The 24,210-nt window shown below is 37.1% G+C and overlaps 1 protein-coding gene across 3 annotated transcripts in view; it reads right to left on the bottom strand.

Moving 5' to 3' along the window:
- Positions 1 to 743: 743 nt before the first annotated feature.
- The window catches only part of dcun1d4 (defective in cullin neddylation 1 domain containing 4), a 35,971-nt gene continuing 12,504 nt past the window's right edge, over positions 744 to 24,210 (bottom strand). For 2 of the 3 annotated variants that reach the window (XM_062981597.1, XM_062981599.1), the window contains exons 2-11: positions 21,052 to 21,122; positions 18,984 to 19,023; positions 12,428 to 12,542; positions 11,011 to 11,102; positions 9,939 to 10,009; positions 9,509 to 9,600; positions 9,020 to 9,128; positions 8,273 to 8,377; positions 5,349 to 5,454; positions 744 to 5,244 (exon numbers count right to left, since the gene is read on the bottom strand). In XM_062981597.1, the coding sequence (XP_062837667.1) occupies positions 5,189 to 5,244; positions 5,349 to 5,454; positions 8,273 to 8,377; positions 9,020 to 9,128; positions 9,509 to 9,600; positions 9,939 to 10,009; positions 11,011 to 11,102; positions 12,428 to 12,542; positions 18,984 to 19,023; positions 21,052 to 21,122 (857 nt within the window). In that variant the 3' untranslated portion in view covers positions 744 to 5,188. The remainder of the gene's footprint in view (positions 5,245 to 5,348; positions 5,455 to 8,272; positions 8,378 to 9,019; positions 9,129 to 9,508; positions 9,601 to 9,938; positions 10,010 to 11,010; positions 11,103 to 12,427; positions 12,543 to 18,983; positions 19,024 to 21,051; positions 21,123 to 24,210) is intronic. The other variant, XM_062981598.1, reaches the window with a different exon arrangement.

Here is a 24,210-nt window from a genome sequence, read left to right on the forward strand (position 1 = left end):
TCTTCATTCTTTGAATGAGGTGGGGTTACTATCCAAGTGGAAAATGGATGGAGAAAAAATCCATACCAAAGACCTTTCATGTTAGAGCATTATATTAGTGGAGTGATTTATCCATCTGGTTGAGCATAGGGAGAGTGTATTTTTGCAGTTTTCCCATTCTACTTCCCCATTTTTCTTTTGCATTCATGCTCACTCCTTTGCCTGTATTCCTCCAACTGTTTTTCTACTACAACATCATCTGTCATCACATTTCCCATTTCCCCCAATTTGTTTTATCGTTGTTGTATGCCTTCAAGTCTTATCCAGCTTATTACTTATCATGAGGGTTTTTCAGGCTGAGTGTATGTGTAACTCATCCATAGTCACTGATTTGGGTTCCACAGCCAAATGAATCAAACCCTGCTCTCAAAAGTCATAGTTCAACACTTAAACTACATCATGTTGTTTCTACCCATCCTTTTTCTCTCTGATAACCTTCACGCTGCCTCCCTATGTACTATGTGCAAAGCATAGTGAAGGAGGAGGCAATCCCAATTCCAAATCTCAGACAGGGCATCTCTCAAAGTCATGAAGGATTCATTTCCTCATAAATCTCAATGCAAATGGCTCAACTGAAAGGTCTAGAACATAATACTCAACTTGCTGAGTTGCAAGCTGTTCTACCATTGATCCTAAATGACATGCACTTGCAACAAAGTTATTCTGTGTTTATGCACACTGACAGAAGAGAGCCATACAAATAATTTCTGAAACAAAAAAAAACACAAATATTTTATTTATGGAATATCGGTTTTACACAAAACTGCAGTGCACCAACTCAGATAAGGTGGAATTAACAGTACTTCAGTCAGTTTGAGCCACAGGACTTGAAAAGCAGACCTCAAGTTTGCAATATGGGAACCCCTAAGACAAAAAGCAGTTGATGTCAATGAACTGCTCTTTCTGCCAAAAGTGTCACATAATAAATTTAGAAAAACATACTTCTGTCTCAAATTATTGAATACCACTGTAATTTGGTGGTTCTTTGCATTTACACAATATATGGAAGGACAGATTCTATGGCTTCTGAGAGGTATTTTGCAGTTGTAATTAGTCTAGGCACAAAGCAAATCCTTACAAGTCAGCTGCTGAGGATTTAAACACTGCTATATTCTTGACTGGGAACAGGTTCTATTATATTCCACTACTTCTAAAGGGGGACCATGAAAACTTGACAAGTAGTCCAAAAGTAAGGGGGAAAATAACTGCAGGCACACAGTTACTTAAAATTATGAACTGGCTATGCAACAAAAGGAATCTTGCAAGGTATCTCCTTGAGAAACGAGTGGGTGAATAAAAAAAGATTTAGTCACATTTTAGGGTGCATTTCTCCTATTGTCTGTTTTTAAAATATATAGATTGGATAGTTTTGGTGCCCTTAATGACAAAAAGAACTGACTGACATTACAGAAATCAACACCAAATTAAGGACCAGGTTTCTGTCTTCTGCATAACATTTCAATCTATTTGGCAAGAAAGTAAGCCCTACTGATAGGTGGTACTGTATTGCCCAAGAATTCAGTTTTTGATTCTGAAAGTCAAGCATGCCAGTAAAATACATCCATCTATCTTTGGTATTATAAAAGAAGCTTTCTGACAGTATCTAGAGTCTGATTTCCCCAAAGACCAGTTTACCACTCAGAAATTAGTTTGTACACTAGATCATCGGGAAGAAAAATAATTACATTAGCCATTCTGTTACATTGAAATAATGCACACAAATCTTGCTGCAACATTTGGAGAAAATGCAGACATTCTGCATTAAACAATTTATTGTACAAACACCTGGAAAAGCACTATTTAAAGAATATCCAAAGGTTTACGTTTGTAATGAGACATGAATAGGTGTGACAAAAATTTGCCATTTACACAGAAAATACTGAATGTAAAAGGGAGGAGCACATCTGTTCCAATGAAACACATTTTCCTTCAACCAAAAACTGAGTAGTGATGCCAACACCTTTAGGGTACATGACATTTTGAGCAAATAAAAAAAGTAAAAATCTGGTAAATATTCTATTCATAATATATGGGCCAAATTCTAGAGTATAAAGAACACAGAAATTATACAATTCTTAAACCTGTGTATAATAACAAATTTTGTATCCTGATACAATTCTGAATCCTAAAATGCACTAGTGTTAGAAAGCCTGCATTTCACTGCAAAATTCAGTTCTTTCTGCTTGGTTATTAGTAGCAAAATACACACGTTTCTTGTTGAACTGCTAGAGGATCCAGCTATAAAATCCTGCATATGACAGAACCCTATAAAGCATTTCATGAAAAGGCAAGGATTTGTTCTGAGACATTGGAAGAGACAGAACTTTGTAGATGCACCCTGAATTCTAGGTGATGACTTTTATCACAACTTACTACCTTTTAACAATTTTAAGTGATGCCCATATATTTTTATTGTGTCAGAAGCGAATTGAGAATATACTGCAAGTCGCTTCTGGTATGAGAGAACTGGCCATCTACAAAGACGTTGCCCAGGGGATGCCCGGATGTGTTACCATCATATGGGAAGTTTCTCTCATGTCCCCGCAAGGGAAGCTGGGGCTGACAGACGGGATCTCACTCTGTCACGCAGAGTCAAACCGCCGACCTTCAGGTCTTCAGGTCAGCAGTTCAGCTGGCACAAGGGTTTAACACACTGCACCACCGCAGCTCACCATGCACATACATGATTTACCTGTAATATCTATGACCAGAATTCAACTAATTCCCTATTTTTGCTTCAATTTTTAAAGTCAGAAAATTGTTACTGTGTATTTATTTCACAAGTTTATGAGATATTTCAATACTATAAAATTCAAATACCTGTAGTATTCATACCCAAATAATATTCACACCCAAACAGGTTAAAAATCAGCCCCCAAAACTAGATAGCAAGTCACAATTTTGTTGATCTTGCTTGTTTTTACTTTTAGATTAAGTCTCATGAAGTCCTGATTGCTTTGGAAACTTTTTAACCTTTAAGCAAGACAATTTATAGTAAATCCTGTTTTTTCCACCTTTTGGACTTTCACAACTTTTCATTTCTGGCTACACATATTGAAATTAATGTAGAAGGCCTTAAAAAGAATAAATGATTTGATACTGCAAACTGCCTTGGGGAAATGTCATACCTGTAGGTAAATGTTACATTTTATTTACCAAGCAACTACCACCTATTATTTTTATTTGCTTGCACATAACAAGCTGAATAGGTAGAATAGAATTGTATGAGTAAGATGCAATTCTTTATGCATAAAATACCAAGAAATTTTCTGCAGATAGCTACTGAAATTTGAACTCAGCTATAACTACCACAGCTTGGATGAAGCAAGCTATGAGCATCTGAGAGAATCCAGTTGGAGCCCTATATTGGTGATTTCATCCTGCCCCCCAAGAGAACATGGCAAAGGAAAGAGAAGGCAGACAAAATCTATTAACTCCCAGCACCTAAATTCTCCATTGCCTTCACAATCACCATTCCTGTGGCTTTTCATTCTTCCTACCAACACTGCCTATGCGAACGTAGTACATTAATAGGACTCTAGCCATTATCTTTCATTCTCACTACTCCGGCACAAGCCTGCATAACTATCCTGCCAAGACGACTTCTGAAGGTGAGAGGAAGCATATTCATGATGAGAGAAGCGTCCACAGCTCTCTTCTCTTTTCAATGTAGAATTACATTGTACATGGGCATCCTGAATGCCCAGTCCCCTCTTCTATGAAACTTTGATTGTTTAGAAGTGTTCAATAATAAAGAGGCTGACACTATACATGCCCCGCCAGTCACTTCAGTAACTCAAAAATGTAGAACAAGGGATGTGTATTGATCACCTATTTCTGTTGAACGGTGAGATTTTAGAACTAAGATTTAACCAATTTTTAGTTTTCTGTGAGAACAAAAAAGCCTGTTAATGTTTTTTTTATTGCAAACACTACAGCTAAGACACTGTCCACTAAACATACACCCCTGCATTTCGTAGATATTTCCATGATGTTTGCTATCAATGTAGCAGACTTTTGTCTAAATCATTATTGAAATTTATATAAAGGCTGAGGCAAAGACAATACAATGAGACATATGTCTTGTCCCAACTATCCAGTTTCACCAAGGTAGAATGGCTTAAACTTTCCTGTGCAAATAGCTAAGAAAAGTGGTCCCACTTGAGTGACAATGCTGGTGATTACTTTGCCTATTGCCTGCAACAGGCATCTAGAAGGAAATCCAATTTCTGGTGTATAAGAAGCCAGTAGCATTATTTGGATTCACATGTAAAGCCCCAGGGTATAATTTAGAAAGAGATTCAATACCAGGTAATCCGTTCATAAGCCTTTTTAATTTTACAAGGGGTTGCCGTCATCAACCAAAACAGTTTAGGAACAAAACAAAACCGAAATAAAGGAATATGCCAATTTAAAAGTCTAAAGCCCCTTTTAATGGGTTTTAATTTGATCGCCTGTACCTACAGAGTATTAGGAAGTCAGCATGATCATCAAATGGAAGTCACTGTAGCATGTACAATTCTGTTCAAGGAAGCTGTAACAATTTTAATGAGTTTTCAGCTTTAAAAAACAGCCAATACTTGCCTACTAAACAAACCCGACATTGGGCATCTGCATATGAAGAAATCAAAATGAAAGATCTCTTCTCAAAAACTGGCATCTTAAATGCTATTGCTAACTGACAATAGCTCTACATGGTCACCATCCCAACAATTACTTCCTGAAATGTTATGTCTGAGACCGTGTGAAAATCAAAAATTAAGTTATTACATGGTTACTGACTGCAACTAGAAATATGCCACAAAATTATTTTTTACAATACATTTCTGCTGAAATAATTCCTAGGTGAAGCTTTTTTATACACATATACAAAGTTTAGACAGCAATATACACATTAATCACAGTGAGGATGCTGGTAAGTTCACCATCTGTAGTGTAGATACAAAATGCAAAGCAGCCTTCAAAGAGAACAATGCTACACAGCAAGCAGAGCTGGCCTGTTAAACAGCAAAACACCAAAAGGTCCCTGAAAATGGGATACAGTGCAGGAAAAGCAGCATGCGCTTTTATACAAATAGCAGTTTATGGCTAATGGTCAACATAACTGTAGTAACAAAGACTCTTGAGCGGCTGTGCATAGTTAAAATTCCTATGTCATTTGTTTTTCTTTGTACCACTCCACAAATTCATCCAACAACACTGGCCCTGAAAGAGAGAAAAGTGTTACCTTTAAAAAAATACATTTAAATAAAAGTTTGGAACATAGTATGGTATTGAATTATTGTGGTTTTTTCCTTGCAGCTACATACATGCGCCATCTTCATCATAATTGCTGAGGTCAAGATTAATGGTTCTGCTGAACTCCAAAACATTACACCATTGGTCCTTGTTGATCACCTTGTACTTAGATTGCTGCTTAAAAAAACAGTGAGAGTTACTGAAAGCAGGATTGTCCAATGTTTAAGATTATATTCTTTGGATGAGTAAATATAGAAAACCGCTTTTTAAAAAACAACTTGCTGCTTGAGGCACCTATAGAAGCCAATATTAGAACTATGATAAGCAGATACAAGTTACTAAAAACTAAATACTTCAATGGTAACATTTGGGAGGGGGAACAGAATTTATCTACTATCTAAAAAAGTGTTTGCAATATAGTGTGATCAATTCTGATTAAAAAGATAATGTGTGTGGGGGGGGGGGTTCATTGAGATAAAATATTCAAAGTTGAAATTACAAGGATTGAATTACGTTTAAAATTTTTGATTTGTTAGGATTAAGATTATCAGTGGATAGGCAGGATAAGATGTTGTATATGAAAAATACTCGAAGAAACATGGGTAAATAATAGAATCTTTGAAAGAAATTTTAATTTTTTGTGGGATGGAAGAATTAAGAATATTTAATATGAAAGGAAAAATATAACAAGATATTATATTGGGGGAAATTGTTGAAATATAGTAAGATCAGATCAATCTAGATAAAAAGGAAAAATGGGAAGATACTGAAATCAAAAAAATAAAAACCAAAATTATAAGAATTGAATTTTAGTAAAATATTTAAATTGGTTTGTATTAATATCACTTGTGATTAGGTATTAATTTCAACTACATCTGTTTATATTTTGCAGAAGTTAATCAATTAGAATATTTCACAGGTTAATCAATTAGAATATATGTACATTAGACCATCTTTATAAATGCCTTGGCTTCAGGGGGGGAGTATTCAACTGTGTTTTTAAAGTCTTTTATATCTTTTATTTTTTTATCTGTATTTTCAAAGGTTAGGGCTATAGGGGTGGGGAAGGTTGTGAGGAGGGGTGGTCTTGAATGTTGGGTCTTTTAAAAAACCTAATATTTTTTTTAAGAATTCGAATACTAGAGTAAGTGAGGGCAAGAGGTGGTGCTCCAGGTGCTGGCAGACTGCAGTTCCCAACAATCCAAGTCACCATAACCAATCTTCACAACCAGTAATTGCAATCCAACATCCTTTTGTCCAAATTTATACTTGAAGTAGGCAGAGTCAACAACAAATAATTTACAAAAACATACAGCTATGAGAATTTGGAAGTATATTTTAAATTTTTTTTCACTTATCATACCGGTATTTACACTTATTTACTTTGTTAGCCTATTTGCATGAGTGAATCACAGCTAACAAAGAAAGGTGTGCTGATTTTCACTTAGAAAAGTTCTAAAAACTTCTCACTAGAATGCTTATTAGCAAGTCACATGAGGGGCAGGGAGGGGGCTATCAGGGCCGGTTTACCCTATGAGGCCGGTTAAGCCGCGGCCTTGGGCGCACGCCGCCAGGGGGCACTGTCGACGCCTCGACAGCGCCCCGTAGCGCCGCCGCTGCTGCCGCCGCGCCGCGCCAAATGGCAAAGCGCTGAAGTTGCTGGACGCAGGCGCAGATCGGCTGGGCAATCTGCGCCTGCGTCCAGCAACTTAGGCCGGCTAGACCAGGGCGCACTGGGCGGGAGGCGGGGCACCGTCAGGGCGGTGCCCCGCCTCCCGCCCAGCGTCCCCTGGCCCCGCCTCCCACGCAGCTTGACTGACTGTGACTGTGACTGCCAGACTGTGTACACACCCGCTAACTAGAGAGAAGCCTTAACCTTGCTTCATACCAACCACTATGTGTAAAATTGCTGCGGCAACAGACTGCTTCTGGGATGTTGGGAGGGAAAGACACAGCTTTAGTGGAAGCAGTAAAGCTGATAGGGTGGTAGAGGAAACATGGAGGCAAGATCTGCAGGCAGTATACCTCTGTTTTATAGAATACTCAGGAAAAGCTCTACATAATAGGCATTATGTGCCCCAAATGCTTCATACATTATATGCTACCTTTATAAATATGCAAGGTAAGTCAGCATAAACACCATATTTAAGATAGGGAACTAGGGTTGAGGCATACTGCATTTACTCAAATCTAATGCTCATTTTTTTGGGGCTAAATCATCTTGCCAAAATTAAGGTGTGCATTAGATTTGCGTAATACAATAATCTTAGTGCTGAGCCAAAGCAGTAGTGGAAGCTGCTTCAGTAGCTACACCTCGAGCTCCTATTTGAGAAATGTCATCTGTAATTTAATTGTCATAGATCAATGCTATGTAATCCTGGGGTTTGTAGTTTGGTGAAGCATCTGCAATTTTTGGCAGAGAAGGCTCAAGGCCTTGTAAAACTACTGACCCTATAACTCCATGGCACTGAACTAAAGCAATTAAAATGGATTCATTCTTCAGCACAGATGCATCCCAAGGTTTTCTTCTCCATTGCTGGAAACTTTGGTGCTCGAACACTTTTGTTTTTAAAGAAGGCATTCTAAGCAGGCAGCAACTATAGTGGCCAAATTACAAAAAGTGCACCTTTTGCTGCTGCGCATTACATTAATCAGCAAATACTTTTTTTTGGTTTCGGGTTTAAAAATGGAGCTGCACATTAAATTCAATGGCATATTAGACTTATTGTAGACTTGAGTAAATATGGGTAATTTACATGCCTAAAATAACTTAAGTTTCGTTGACAGCAGCTTCTGTTCTTTCTGAAGTTATGAATGCTATTATCAACAGCATATCCAATCAAGTATAATGTGGCATATAACTTGCTTGTGTATGTTTATTTACAAATATTTAATGTAAATATTCAAACATGGCAATAACTTTTTCACTCACTACTACATTCCCAAGTTCCGTTTCTAGTGTTCTTCCCCCAAGAATTAAAAAATATATGGTTACCTCTAGAAACTGATGAAAAACTGGGAAAAGAGGCCACGTTTTTCCTAAGAGAAGTCCTAACATACACTTGGCAGTATTTATATCTAGGCTTCGTTGGTCCTTTTCCTGTTACAATGAAAAAAAATGGGTTTATTTGGAATATTCCTCATTTAAACTAATATCCAAGATATTCTTATTCTTCACAAGACAGAATGTATGGCCTATAGCTGGGCATCCTGTTGGACACTTACAACTTATAATCATGCAGTTTAGAACCATACGGTTGTGCAATGGATATATTCCCAGGAGTCCAGTATTGTCATAGTTGTGCCATCAGGATCACTGTACCAGTAGATGAAGCAGCATGGCTATTATGCAAATGGTTGTAACTTGTAACAGTACTGGACTTCATTTCATAAGGCTGAATTTCTGCATTAATATCAAAAGGAGGGGGCAATGGCCTTCAACAGAGCCAAAAGGCATTGGTAATCCAGAAATAACAAAATCCATACAGAAGTCAAACAGGAACCGCATAAAATGAGCACAAAAACAACATCAGTGTGTAAATGACTCATTTGAGTTACTAGACAGATTAGCAAGCATATGTAATTGGTGAAAATACAAGAGGAATTCTTCCACCTTGCAGGACATTTGAATGAACATTTGGAATAATTAACATCTATATATAATTTGTTTCTCCCTATGAAAGCATTTGCATGAGAAGTGAGGAAAAGAGGCTGAAAAAAATCTAAATCTCAGGCTACTCACCCGGGCGAAGTCAAAAGCATATCTGTAAATAAGTTTAAAATTTGTAGGCTCATTTAATAAGGATCTCAAGTAATCCAAAGAATTTCTTAGCTTCTCTGTGGTATCACATCTGCCAAATTAAAAATAATACATCAATTTAAAATGCAGAATTTTAGACTTTATAACCATCATACATTTTTGTGGTTCTTATATGATGACTCTCCAGAAAGCTGAAAGATTTAGAGCAAAAACATTGTACGGATTAACATTGCTGTATATAGTAATCAGTCTACAGTTGAGACCTAAAAAAAAATGTACAATTCACAGAGATTCGGGCAAAGAAGCTATAGGCATGGGGGGGGAAGAGAGTCAGATAGACAAAGTATACTGGAAATTACTAGATCAAAAGATGAAGAAACTTCTGTTCCTGCAGAGAATGGAATTAAAATTTGTAAAATAATAGTGCATCATTGCCAAATCTACTTCATGCATGATTACGATAATACTTACTGCAGAGATGTCATTCCTTTTAACCATTCTTGCAATGTAAAGTAACCCATATTCTGAGCATCCAGCTTCCAAGCTAACACAAGCATAACTACCTAATTTAAAAGAAAAAAGAAAAAAAATCCATTACAATAGTTGAAGACTTTTTTTCTCTAGAAGGTAAACCTCAGTTTAGATTCAGAAGCATCAATCACCAGTTGTCATGACTAAAAGTACCTTGAGGGGGGGGGGGGTCTTTTTTAAACTACTCACTCCTACTTTCATGGACAAAAAAATGTAGGAGGAAACAGCTGAGATGCATAGACAAGAGATTTCTGTCAAAACATCTCAAAACCTTCAATGAATAGAGAAGGGAGTTACAGAATGTATTCCCTGCCTTGTTGACATAGGCCTTTGTTTTTGATGCTGATATTTAAGAGTAAAACAAACGTACATTTTCTGGTTCAACTCCAATATCCTCACAGAATTTCTCCATTCCTTCAGGACCCACAATATCATCTGTTCCTAGAAGCAAATGAGATTGTGTTACCTTCACTTCAGAAGTTACTGTTAATATTTACAAAAGTCCAAAATATCAAAGTTGTTCATTCACTGCATTCTCACAAATACATAATTGTCTAAGCACTTTGGTATGCACAGGGCAGCAGACCCCAAGTTCAAATGCTTCTGTCCAGCCTCCCGCTCTTTAATGGCACACATCCATATACATTCTTGTAAAATGCAGAAGCTCAGAGGTTTCAACTTCTTGTCAAATCAAAATGTTGAAAGCTTATCTCTTCTACAACTGTGTTTAAATTATAATGAAGCTCCATTCTTTTATATTTGTAGATTAACAGCACTGTTCAATTAATTAATAGAAACTACTACACAAATATTAAATCTGAAGCAATTAATATTAAATCTGGGCTGCAGGCTACTGTACCATTTGGTGAATCACTTCACGATTTTCATAAATGTGAATTTTAAAAAACACAATTTAAGGAATATCAGTACAAAAAAGAAATTTACATTTTGGGGGATACTAAGGCAATGACAAATCCCTTCTGAACAAATCTTGCCAAGAAAACCCCTATAGGATGCCATATATAGGAAATGACGTCGCTCAGCAACAAAAGGCATTGGATGGCATGAGTGCTAGACAAGAGTCCTGCGAGATTAGGAATCAAATCCTCAGCCAAGAAAACCCACTGGGATACCTTGGGCAAGTTATACTCTTTCATTCTCTGAGGAAGGCAATGATAAACCTGCTTTGAAGAGATTTTGTCAAGAAAACCTCATGATAGGGTAAGAATAAGTAAGAATGGCCTTGGAACACATGGTAACAACAACAAAATATTTTCAGACTTTGTTATTTTATTATTTCAGTGACTTGCCTGCTTCATTATGGAATATTTAATATGCAAACGAATGTGTGTATGTATTGATATGTGTGCACGCAATTATTTTAACTTAAAATGTCAGTTTATCTGTTTGACCAGGAGTAAGCAAAGCATATATCTGCTTACCCGCATATTCATAGAACCATTCTAAGCATCTCTTGCTTAAGAACATGTCATCTTCTGTCTTTATTCTTGCAGAATCATATTTCCTGTACATACTAGTGATGGAGAGAAAGAAAACAACAATCCTGTATTAGACACATAACCATAATGAGATGGCTATAATTTCTCACGCAATCAGACCCTCGAAATCCACCTTAGAATCCAGCCAACTGCACGGTGGGATAGCACTGGCAAGCAGGGCTCCTGCTATCAACTGATATTGCATCAACCAGAAATGAGAATTGCTGCAAGGTCTTATTGCAACTCTTAGTACACTACAACTTGATGTTGGGAGGAGACTGGACCTGTCATCCTCTAACTCCCCACTTGTTAGCATTGCAAAACTCCATTCCTCAGTACAAATGGCTGGGTTTTAAGATGGGTCTGGGGGATATGCACAATCATGGCAATGGTACCACAATTATAAATATCAGTAGGATGTAACTGACTAACAAGATGTGAACTGTCATGTTTCAGTTCTATAAAATATATCAAAATATTTTAAATTCATATTGAGATAGATCCTCGCTCTTAGCTAATCCACACCTTTTCAGAGCTTTCACACAAATAAAAGCTACCACAAGCAAAGCAATAAATCACAACAGGGTAACAGAGCATACCCATTCATGAATTTTATACTGAAATATAAAACCATATTAATGGCACTCTTGAAGGAAGAGAAAGTCCATAATTTAACTCTTTGGGATAATCAGATCATAAGTACATAATGAAATGAAAAGGGGAATATTAAGAGGCCCTTCTCCCAACATATTCTAGGCATTTTTTTTTAAAAAAAATTAGCAATCAATTATCTCTCTCTTCTCCCCCACTGCCTCCATACATACATATATACATACACACAGAGAGTGAGAAAATATGCAGGACTGATCCTGGTCCCTTACCTAGCTAACCAGTTTCCTGAATTTGGAAGAAATCAGAAACTGCAGATTTTTGCCATTTGTGACAAGAATGTAAATACTCTCCCCTCTGTACACAATTAGGAAGGTAATACCTAAATTAACATGTTCATTTATTTAATTTGGGATAAACCAGTGTTTCTATACTTGTCCACGTAAGTTTAATGGCTACACCTTTTGGAGGAACAGAGGGGGTGTGTGTGGTTCTTTTCTAAATTCCAAGACCACCAATAAAAATCACTTCCTCTCACAAGACACTGTAAAATCCCAGAAGTATATCATCCTAAGTAATGTCTTAGAAAATATTGTTTTTACACTTGATTATATAATTGCTCAAAGAAATAAGCTATTTACTAGACACTAAGGTAAAGTAAATCTGCCACCTCCACTTAGTAGGCCCTCTCTACCCAGAAGCCATGATTCCTGGAGTAAAAGTGGTTTCACAACTAAGCAAAATCACATACCCATCATGTCTACTCTTTTTAGCTGATAAGTCATCTCCAGCTGCAGGTCGCCTCTTTTTCCTTGGAGGCATCACTTTGCTAAAGCAGTCTGAAGAACTGCAAGACCTGAGACTTCCTGTGGAATTAGGGAAGTGGGGTAGAGAGAAAGAACATAGATCAAACAGATGCAAAAATGTAGTTCTGTTCAGCTGCAAAAGTGTTCGAAATAATTTGCAAAATTAAGAACACAAAACTTTTTATAAGTTGTACAATAAACAATTACAACACAGCAGAAAGGCCAACACAGCACATCAGCAGGGAAGACTCAAAAGAACTATTCAGTCATCTCCAAAAGCAGTAAATTATAGAAACAGATTGAAATTTAAAAGATCTGGGGAAATATAAAGATTGATACCTGATGCCTGAAACTGCTACAAATAGGGCCAGGTATATACAAACCTGGAGGGTGTTAATTCTACAAAAAGAAAATTCCAATTTCCTATAAACAAAATATTACACACACCCCCACCTGCAAAGAAAGGCATACCAGAGAGACAGGGGGATGAAAGAATACATAAGTTAGGAAATATGTTAAACGTAGACTGTTCAGGCTATTTAGCTGACAGCATCCTCTTGGACGAACCTGCCCGTGCCTTGAGATCTTCAGGAGAGGCCCTTCTCTCGGTCCCACCTCTGTTTCAAGCTTGGTTAGTGGGAACGAGAGAACAGGTCTTCTCAGTGGCTGCCCCTTGACTCTGGGACTCCCTGCCCAGGAAAGCCAGAATGGCCCCCTCCCTGCTGGCCTTCCAGTGGCAGGCTAAAACCTTTTTATTCAGATAGGCTTTTAAAGATTTTTAAGATCAATTCAGGGGATGTTGTGGTTTTTAACCTTGAATATGTTTTAATGGTTTTTAACTGTGAATTTTTAGATATGGTTTATATTTAATTCTGTTTTAATGTTTATATATTTATATATTTTAATTGTATGTTAATGTTTTTATGTTAAGTTGCTTTGAGTCTCCTTTGGAGAGATGAAGCGGGTATAAATAAATATAATAAATAGTAATAGGAGGAGAACAAATGTCAGGGATATGTTAAGTATGCTTTAAAAGGCATATGGAGAGTGTAAGGGGGAAAGAGCATAACAGTGGATAAGCAAATTGGGTAGTTGAGGCATAATGCCTCTAGAGCCACTATCTGCATTTAAACTCACTGATATAAGGAAATGGACAATATAGGTATCAGTATAACATGTAACTAACATCTTAATATGCCGAGTTCCATTTCCAGCTGCCATCATTGTGCACCTATTTCCACCACTGCACTACCATTTTGTGGATGATGGGTCTTAGTCATTCACAGCTTTCTGAAGGGAATTCTAGAGAAGAAACCCCATCTAGAACAGTCTGAGCCTTATCTTCTTGGTCACTAACAGTAGCTCTGTCTTATCTAGATGTAATCCATCACTCCTTGTTGTTGATTCCATTTATTTTTTCTACATTTAAAATTTCTAAATGACTAAGGAGAAGTGGTCCCGAATATCAATAACAGTAAAGACCTTATTTACAAGCACGAGGCTAACTAATAGGATTCAAAGCAGTATACAATATCAATCAAACCAACCATGCAATAAATAACATACCATAAAACAGTCAAATTAGTAGAAAGATCATCAACAGTGTAGAACAATAACCTTATTTTTTTCACTTGATGTCAAATGAATTTAAAATAGCATCATACAGCTAATCCAGGCCACACAAGACTTCTAGATACTGTGCAGTATGAGAGCATAGTGTTGTGTAAGGCTTAATGAAATTAGATTCAATTCTTATTACTTATGGAATTATACAAACCTGTCCAATTCTTATCGAAGACCAATTCATCTTGATGATATAACACATGTAATCTATCCTTCTCTAACACTGTCCTCCGTAGCAGTTAGGGCAAACAACAAGAGCTGGAAACTCTTCCTCAAGGACCAATGCTCCATCACCTTGTCCCATGCTCCCAAAAATGGTACCTGGTTTGGGTTAGCTGGATCTCTTAAATTCCTTGTAGCTAGTATCAGATGCTCTTTTCTGAACAGCCAGGGGAAGGGAGTCTGCTCAGGAGAGAACATCTATCTGCAACAGAACCTGATCTAGAAACAAGCATTTAAAATCGGTCTTCTAGCAGCAGAATCGGGCATATACAAGCTTCAAATGAGACACCTTTTCCCCATAATAACTCTTCCAGGAGTGAAATTCCCTCCCTAGAGGTAGATTTCTCTCACTTCCTGTTCTCACCTCCATTCTTAACTATGAGTCATTTGCAAGACGAATGTTTGTAACTTGGGGACTGCCTGTATTTGCAACTCATTTTTAGCAACAGGCCTCTTACAACTGCTATTTTAGATACAAGGGTTGAATGAAAAGTAATGCCTCCACCTTTGTAGCTCATCAATAGATGGCAGTACTGGTATGTGGCAGGTACTGGCTTGTTCATTAGACTCTCCTCTACAGTTCCATTTGGCAAGAAGCCTTAGCATTGAACGGTTTTGTTGTTAAAGTGTGAAGTATGGAACCCTGTGCAGAAGGTCGGTCAATGCGACTTAAGCAACGTGAAGTCATTGATTTCTTGACAGCAGAAGGTGTCACCCCAAAAGAGATTCATAAGAAAATGCAAGCTGTTTAAGGTGATTGTGTTGATGTAAGTACTGTGCATCGTTGGGCGAATAAGATTAAAGATGTTGAGGTGGGAACATCTGACTTGCGTGACAAACAAAGAGTTGGATGTCCTGTGACAGCAACCACTGAGTTTCACAAGCAAAAGGTTGACAGATTAATTCAGGATGATCGTCGTATCACTCAGAGAGAGATTTCAAACATAATCGGCATTTCACAAGAGCATGTGGGTCACATTATTGCTTTGCTTGTCTATCGGAAGACCTGTGCACGATGGGTCAACTGTGAGACGCTGGTTGCGGAAACAGAGTGTCAACTTCTTCCGTGACGACTTCAGAAAACTTGTTCATCGTTGGCAGAAATGTATCCAATGGTCTGGTAATTATGTGGAAAAGTGAATAGTGGCAGTTAAAGAGAATATTCTAAGGATTATTCCTGCATTTGATTTATTAAAATATTCCCATCCAAACCCAAGTAATGAAGGTGGAGGCATTACTTTTCATTCAACCCTTGTATATGTCTTTTAGATTGTTTGATGAATGTCAGTTGTAACACTTCTTTCACAAAAGCGTAAAAGCATGTTTAATTTTGCAGACATAATAGATGCTATAAAGAGTATAGGCAAATAACTTTCTAGTATTCTATTATAAAGCACAACACATAAATCTGTACTTTTTGCTCAGCTGCAGCTTTATAATCAGAAACAGAGTCCAATCTTGAGTATACGACAGGAAGATAGAAGCAATTAAACAACTCTTCAGGCATTATCACTCTTCATACATGATCTATGTTTGTTGCAAACATAAAACAGCTAATCACTTCAATGCAAAAAAAACCTCTTCTAAAACTCAGGGCACGTTTACTCAGACTCCCAACTTAACTTCCGTTCTCGTTGACTTGTGTTGCCTCATGACACCAAAAAAACTTACCCAATGCCCATGTGTCGCAAACATTGCATCTTTCTCTCCTGCATTTACAATAAGCAATACAAATGTAGGACTACAACAACAAAACACCTGCCTGGCATACAAAAGTAGAAAGCATAGCTACCTGCCTATCGGGGAGTATCAATATTAGACCAAATAAAACAATGTTCTACTTTGTGTTTAAAATATCCTCCATAGAACTTAGCATCCATTTAGGCAAGGAATCATACAACTAACATTAACAAAATCACAGAAAAGTGACAGTGAGTCTACTGTTAAATATATATGAAATGTCTTGGCAATATAATTTACATGAACGTGATAAGTAAGGGTGAATCTGTGAATAATGTTAACACTGCAGGCTGTGTGATAATACTGCATGTTGAGGTTATATTTTTGAAAAACTGATCACAAGATATGAAGCAAATTTTGAACCTGAATCCTCAAATCATCTTTAAGAGTCATCACTTTATAAGCCCCTAGTCCACTGGTTCTCAACCTGGGATCCCCAGATGTTTTTGGCCTTCAACTCCCAGAAATCCTAACAGATGGTAATCTGGCTGGGATTTCTGGGAGTTGTAGGGCAAAAACATCTGGGGACCCCAGGTTGAGAACCACTGGCCTAGTCAATTATTATATACAAACTGTAAATCATACAGTGGTTTTAAATGCTAGATTGTTGTTGTTTATTTCTTCAGTCACTTCTGACTTTTAATAACCTCATGGACCAGCCCGCACCAGAGTTCCCTGTTGGCCATCGCCACTCCCAACTCCTTTAAGGTCAAGTCAGTCACTTCAAGGATATCATCCATCCATCTTGCCCTTGGTCGACCCCTCTTCCTTTTTCCTTCCTTTTTCCCCAGGATTATTCTCTTCTCTAAGATTTCCTATCTTCTAATTATGTGGTCAAAGTACTTCATCTTTGCCTCTAATATCCTTCCCTCCAGTGAGCAGCCAGGCATTATTTCCTGGAGTATGGACTGGTTGGTCCAAGGCACTCTCAGAATTTTCCTCCAACACCACAGTTCAAAAGCATCTATCTTCCTTCCCTCAGCCTTCCTTATGATCCAGCTCTCACATCCATAGGTTACTACAGGGAATACCTTTACTTTAACTATGTGGACCTTCATTGCCAGTGTGATGTCTCTAGTCTTCACTATTTTATCGAGATTGGTCATTGCTCTCCTCCCAAGAAGTAAACATCTTCTGATTTCATGGCTGCAATCTACATCTGCAGTAATCTTTCACCTAGAAATACAAAGTCTGTCACTGCCTCCATATTTTCTCCATTTGTCAGTTATCAATCAGTCTGGTTGGTATAATCTTGGTTTTCTTGATGTTTAACTGCAACCCTGCTTTTGCACTTTCTTCTTTCATCTTGGCTAGAAGGCTCCTCATCACCTCCTCGCTTTTAGCCATCAAAGTGGTATCATCTGCATATCTAAGGTTGTTAATGTTTCTTCCAGCAAATTTTAACTCCAGCCTTAGATTCATCAAGCCCCGCACATCGCATAATGTATTCTGTATACAAGTTGAATAGGTAGGGTGAGAATATACAGTCCTGCCATACTCCTTTCCCAATCTTTAAGCGGTCTGTTGTTACGTGGTCTGTTCTTATTGTTGCTACTTGGTCATTATACAGATTCCTCAGGAGACAGACAAGGTGACTTGGTATCCCCATACCACCAAGAACTTGCCACAATTTATTATGATCCACGCAGTCAAAGGCTTTAGAATAGTCTATGAAACAGAAATAGATGTTTTTCTGAAACTCCCTGCCTTCCTCCATTATCCAGTGGATATTGGCAATTTGGTCTCAATTCCTCTGCCTTTTCGAGACCCAGCTTAGACATCTGGCAACTTTTGATCCATGTATTGCTGGAGTCTGCCTTGCAGGATCTTGAGCATTACCTTACTGGCATGAGAAATAAGTGCCACTGTATGAAATTTTGAGCATTCTTTAGCATTGCCCTTTTTGGTATGGGGATATAAATTGATTTTTTTCAAATCTGATGGCCATTCTTGTGTTTTCCATATTTGCTAGCATACGGCATGCATCATCTTGACAGCATAATCTTTCAAGATTTTAAACAGTTCAGCTGGGATCCCGTCATCTCCTGCTGCCTTGTTCTTAGCAATGCTTCTTAAGGCCCATGCAACCTCAGGATGTCTGGTTCTAATTCACTCACCACACCGTCAAAGCTATCCTCGATATTATCTTTCCTATACAGATCTATATAATCTCACCACCTTCTCTTGATCTCTTCAGCTTCTGTTAGGTCCTTGCCATCTTTGTTTTTGATCATGCCCATTTTTGCTTGAAATTTACCTCCAATGTTTCTAATTTTCTCGAAGAGGTCTCTTGTCCTTCCTATTCTATTGTCTTCTACTTCCATGCATTCCTTGTTTAAAAATAGTTCCTTGTCTCTTCTGGCTAACCTCTGGAATTGTGCATTTAATTGGGCATATCTCCCCTATCACAATTTCCTTTTGCTTTCCTTCTTTCTTGGGCTACTTCCAGTGCCTCAGCTGGCAACTATCTTGCCTTCTTGGTTTTCTTTTTCTTTGGGACGTACTTTGTTGCCACCCCCTGAACAATGTTGCACACTTCTGTCCATAGTTCTTCTGGGACTATTTATTAAATCTAGTTGCTGAAATCTATTCTTCACCTCTACTGCATATTCACTAGGAATATTTGTGAGATCATATCTAACTTGTCTGTGTGTTTTCCCTAATCTCTTTAGTCTGATTCTAAATTGTGCAATAAGTTCGTGATCTGAACTACAGATCAGATAATGCTAGATTCATTCTGTCCCTTAACAGCGAACCATGAAAGCTAACCATCCTGCAACATTATTATAATTTCTAGGGCTCATAAAATCTTTTTTGTTATTACACAATTTCTAGAATACCAAAAACAGGATAGAAGTTTTCCCTAAACTTATTGACAAAAATGCCACAAAACACTTGCACTTAAAAAAGTGTTACCTGTTTGGCGATCGTCTTGACCAGCGTCTTCTGTCAAATTCTAAAAAACATTTAAACCAGTACAATTAACAGACTTCAACTATTCTTATGTAGTTTTCATATAGCATCAGCTAGCCCATTTCATCTTACCACTTTCCCTCCTCTTTTCACTTTTTCTGTCTTCAAAGCTTCTTGGGAGATGCCCCTCTTTGCTTTTTCTCCCTAGGGCACTAATCAATAAAATGCTTCTAAAGATTTACTGTGCTTTTTAAATCTGCTGTGAGTTTTAAAATTATGACCAAAAAATCTAAGAAAAGGGTTCTACTCAAATTTGGAGTTACCGGTATATGATAAAGGTTTTCCATCAGAGTTTTCATCATTAACCTAATTTGAAAGCCTCTTCTAAAAGATGTGGTAGAATTCTTTTCAAAAGATGTTTGTCAGAAAAAACATCTTTTGAAAAGAATTCTACCACATCTTTTAGAAGAGGCTTTCAAATTAGGTTAATGAAGAAAACTCTGACGGAAAACCTTTATCATATACCAGTAACTCCAAATTTGAGTAGAACCCTTAGATTCCCACCATACATGGAAACATAAGGTAATTTATTAGCCATTTCCTCCAACACCCTTAACAGTCAAAATATATGGAGATAGTGACTAATTTGCCAATATTGTGTCAGTATTTGGATTTAGATATTAATCAATATCCTCAGAAGGAATGAACTCTGAAATGGCTACAATAGTGATACGGAAAACAACAATTTAAAGAAACTCTAACATGAAGTTGTAATATATCATTGGGACTACAAAGTGAAAGAAATCAAAGCCTTCTACATCTTCAATACCAGAGAAAGAAATAATTTCTCAGAATGTGATCAAGAAAGCAACAGGCAGAAGACTCCAAGCACATCTCAACACGTTCCAGGAAAGGAGTATTATTCCAAATAGCCTATTGCCTGTTAAACCTCCAGGCACTGACATTCTACAAGTTCAAGTAGATGTTGCAATATCAAGGTAAGAAAACCTGGGTGTAAGAATGGGAGCCAAAGTATCTACTACTCTGTTAAACAATGGGAGAAGTATGTGAGTTGGGTGCAAGTACACGAAGGCAAAGTTGAAATGTTGCTTATTCTCAACATTCTCACACTGCGTTTCTCTAGGAAGACAAAACATTCTTTTCATTCAGTCATATTTCAGCTCATCCATTGGGAGGGAAAGATATGTGTCCCTGGACATTTGCTGCTGACAGAAAATAGATCCTTTCTGACTGACAATAAGAATGTGGGCAGGGGAGCTTCATTTCCAGCCACCTCCATCTGTGAAGATGGGCTAAGAATAAAGTTCCCATCACCATCACTGCCATCTCTTGCCTCTGAAAAAATGCCAGCAACCTGTCTTTCCATTATAATACTCAAGATCTGTTGTGTTTCCAGAAGAGTAATAGATTTGTTATGCTTCCAGAAGTTTTGTCTCCCAGTGCTGTGTACAAGCGAATGGGGTAACAATTGTGGAAAAATCTTTGTAATGAATTCTCACAAGTTTAATTCTTGTAAACTATTGAAAAGCCATAGTCAGCTCAAGAGAACCTGTTGGGGCACTTGGAATGAGAGAAATAAATGATGTATCAAGTTACAAGTATGCATATTTGAATAAAGCAATTTAGCCAATATACTTTTAAAAACAAAACAAAAAATACAATGTAATAGGATACAATCTAAATTAAACATATGCTGTGATTGTGGTCCACTTCTCACACCTGTACAAAACTGAGCATCATTTTATTAACATGAGTTCCCTTCTACTTATTAGCTGCACTACTAATAACTGAACAGTCACACTCACTGCAGCAGCTAACAAATTACTACCGCCACTATACAGGTAACTGCTATACTATTTCTGCTACAGTATGGTAATTTTACAGCTATTGTATAAACAACATACTTCAAATGTAATTAACAATGTGAACATTCATACAAAGGTGAACAGGCATGTGAAGAGTTAATAGAACCAAATTTGCCCATGATCAAGATTTTCAAATATACATCAAAGACTACAAAATTATCAGAAAAGAAATGGCATGTGATTACCAGCCTATTAAGAGTGTGGTAAATCTTGTGAATATTTGCCAATGTTGATAGATGGGAGTTCAGCTGAAAATCTGGAAAGAAAGAAAGAAAGAAAGAAATCTTAATTTGGTTATGAAACATCTTTAAAACTTCTGCACTAAAAATGGTAAATACAAGACTGGTACATTTAGTAAGGTAAATATCTTTTATATTGCCCTTTATACACAGTTATTTTTTCCTCCAATTCATTAGAATTCAGATACAGTATTTTCCAAACTATAATACACACCCTTTGATTACACATCTCAAACACAATACAGATTACCAGCAAGCACTTCAACAGACTGACAAATTAAGACTGAACTGAAGTCCCAATATCACATTTGACCTCAATTTTGAGACAGACGATCACAGAATTAACCTGTTCCATAAATTTAGTGAATTAAGATTGAACTGAAATCCCAGCAGTACCCCCTCCCTCAGTGTACAAATTGGGAAAAACAGAATTAGCTTTAACCAAGCATTTCTAAAATATTTTATATATGATTAATGTAAACACAAAACCACACAATAGATAACTCACACAAACATATTTAGAAGTACAATCCAACAACTGATACAAACATGACTTCTCAGAAATATGCACTCTGGATTTCAAGAAGGCTGTTTTTACATAGTGATGATTTAACTCATGGGTGTCAAATGCATTTTTACATATCAGCCTTATGGTTACCTTCAAAGGGCCGTTTGTAATTTTAAGTCTGTATAAATGTTACTATGTTGATATTGAAAACTTCATAGGCCACATGGCAGGCCATGTTTTAACCCATCAGATACTATGATTTAACCAATTAGATACTATATCCCATGACTAGAAATGCTTAAGTACTTATAAACTTCTTGCAATCCTACCTGAAACTTCAAGCCATAGACAGCCAGAGTTAAACATTCACAGGACAACAAGCATCAGAGAAATGTAACACAGACCTAGATACTCCAGCTATGAAGCAAGGATAGCTGGACAAGCATACTGGAGATACTGAGCTCCACCCTGCGCAAGGCAATCAGAACTACTTATGTAAATTTGCTATGTGAATGTATATTATTGTTTTTATATGCATATGTACCTTGGTATATTCTGTGTGTTGTTGCACTTTTGAGTATTTTTGTGAGCCGCCCTGAATCCCTCCAGGGAGATGGTGGTGGGGTACAAATAAAGGTTTTATTTTATTATTTTTATAATTGTGGCGAATGTCAACTGCAGTTCTATTACATTAGTCTGCAACAGACATAGGTTTTTGCCAACACAATTGACTCCATGGTTTGAAAAGAATTCTACCCCATCTTTTAAAAGAGGCTTTCAAGATAGGTTAATGAGGGAAACTCTGAAGGAAAAATTTTACCATATAACTCCATATTTGAATAGAAACCTTAGGTTCCTACTGCACATGGAAACATAACTGACAAACATCTCTTGACTTCTGTAATAAAGGTACATTAAAAGGTTTCCAGGACTCCATTTAATACATTTGAAAGTGGTATCTCACCATGGCACAGTAACACCGTAGAATCTTCCTGGATTAGCAGAAAATTCTGGTTTGCCTAACAACAGACATGGTGTCTTAACAAATTACATTATTTACTGGCAGTGTTGTTCAAAGGATTGTGTGCCAATTTTATTTTAAGATAAGCTTTTGGTAGGATCAATGGATTTATTTTTACTTTAGGCCTAGAGGTCACTTCCCCCCCATAAATACCATACTTTATTTTGTAAGAGGATATTATCCTTGGTTCTCTTCAGCTCTCAAAACATACAAAATGTAGAAGTAACATAAGACATTTTCCATCTTCAGTAATATAAAGTTAATTTTAGCATTACAAAAATGTCATGGCATGAACAAGCCTTGCTGCATGCTGACACAATTCTGGCACCTGTCTAATCCTTACAAGTGTACAGACAAGATAGCACTCAGCTAGAATGATCACTCAAATTATGACTGATGTCACAGAGGAGAAAAATGCCAAGAAGTTCTGAGTAAAACTGTTCTATAGAATTAATAGGTTCTCTTTCTGTACGACTACAATCAGTCTAGTGTGGTTTTAAAAGACTGCTGATTTTAAGTTACATTCATTACTGGGAATGCTGTATTCTGAGAACTAAACAATTTCTGAACCAGAGAAACACCACAGAAAGAAGGATATGTGTGCCAAACCTTTTTTTGGGACATTTCCACTAAAAGAACTAAACGTTTCATGTTCACTGGTAAATGATTTTGTTCCTACTGAAGAGAAGTTTCTTCAAACTCATAATAAAATTAAAATATAGCAGAACTCATATTTAAAAAGATAATCACATTATTCTAGTTTCCGTATGGAAAGGAAAACATGAAGGAAGGATCTAAGATTAATTTAACTGATTCACTTCAATAAGTTCAAGTCACTTCTTCAATGCATCTAATGTGGTGGATAGAAATCCACATGTTAGCATGAATGACCTCATCTCAAAAGTGCAACTTTGCACTGCGTTGTTTTTTAAATATGGTGTACCTTCCAATCTTCTGATATAGTCATTCTTTGAAAGATGATTTCACACAAAGCAGCTAGTACTTGACATGTGATGTTACACACATTCAAGCTAGACTCCTTACATGACTGGTAATATTCAACACAGAGCAATCTAAAAGTATCCAGCTTCATTTAATAAGAACCTACCTATTCCACGGCTAAATACAATGATGAAACAAATGGTCAGGCTGGTTGCAGCTAAGACTAGGATGGGCAATCTCCCATGATACAGTAAAGCAGAGGGTCAGATGTCAGCCAACAGGTTATACTAGAGATCTAGAAGTGACATCATGCAATGTTCAGCTCCTGTTTGGGCCCAATTTTCAGTTGTTTCATGATGGCTTAACAGGAAGATATCAACCACCACATTTCAGGGAGGTTTTGAGAGGAAAATTTCAAATAAAAAATCACACACACACTCCAAGGTCTGGAAGTTGCCTGGGTAAATCTCAAAAATGTGACTGAAGACCTTCTCCAGCTCTGGTGTAGAACACTTTCATTTCATATCAGAACCCCTTCAGTGACATCAAAGTTTGGTTTCAGAATGCTCTCCAACTAGATCATGCTTGACTCCTAAACAATGGTAAGCATAATTTTACTTCAACAAACCTTTGA

Source organism: Anolis carolinensis, chromosome 5 (assembly GCF_035594765.1).
Source record: "Anolis carolinensis isolate JA03-04 chromosome 5, rAnoCar3.1.pri, whole genome shotgun sequence".
In the NCBI taxonomy this organism is placed as follows: Eukaryota; Metazoa; Chordata; class Lepidosauria; order Squamata; family Dactyloidae; genus Anolis; species Anolis carolinensis.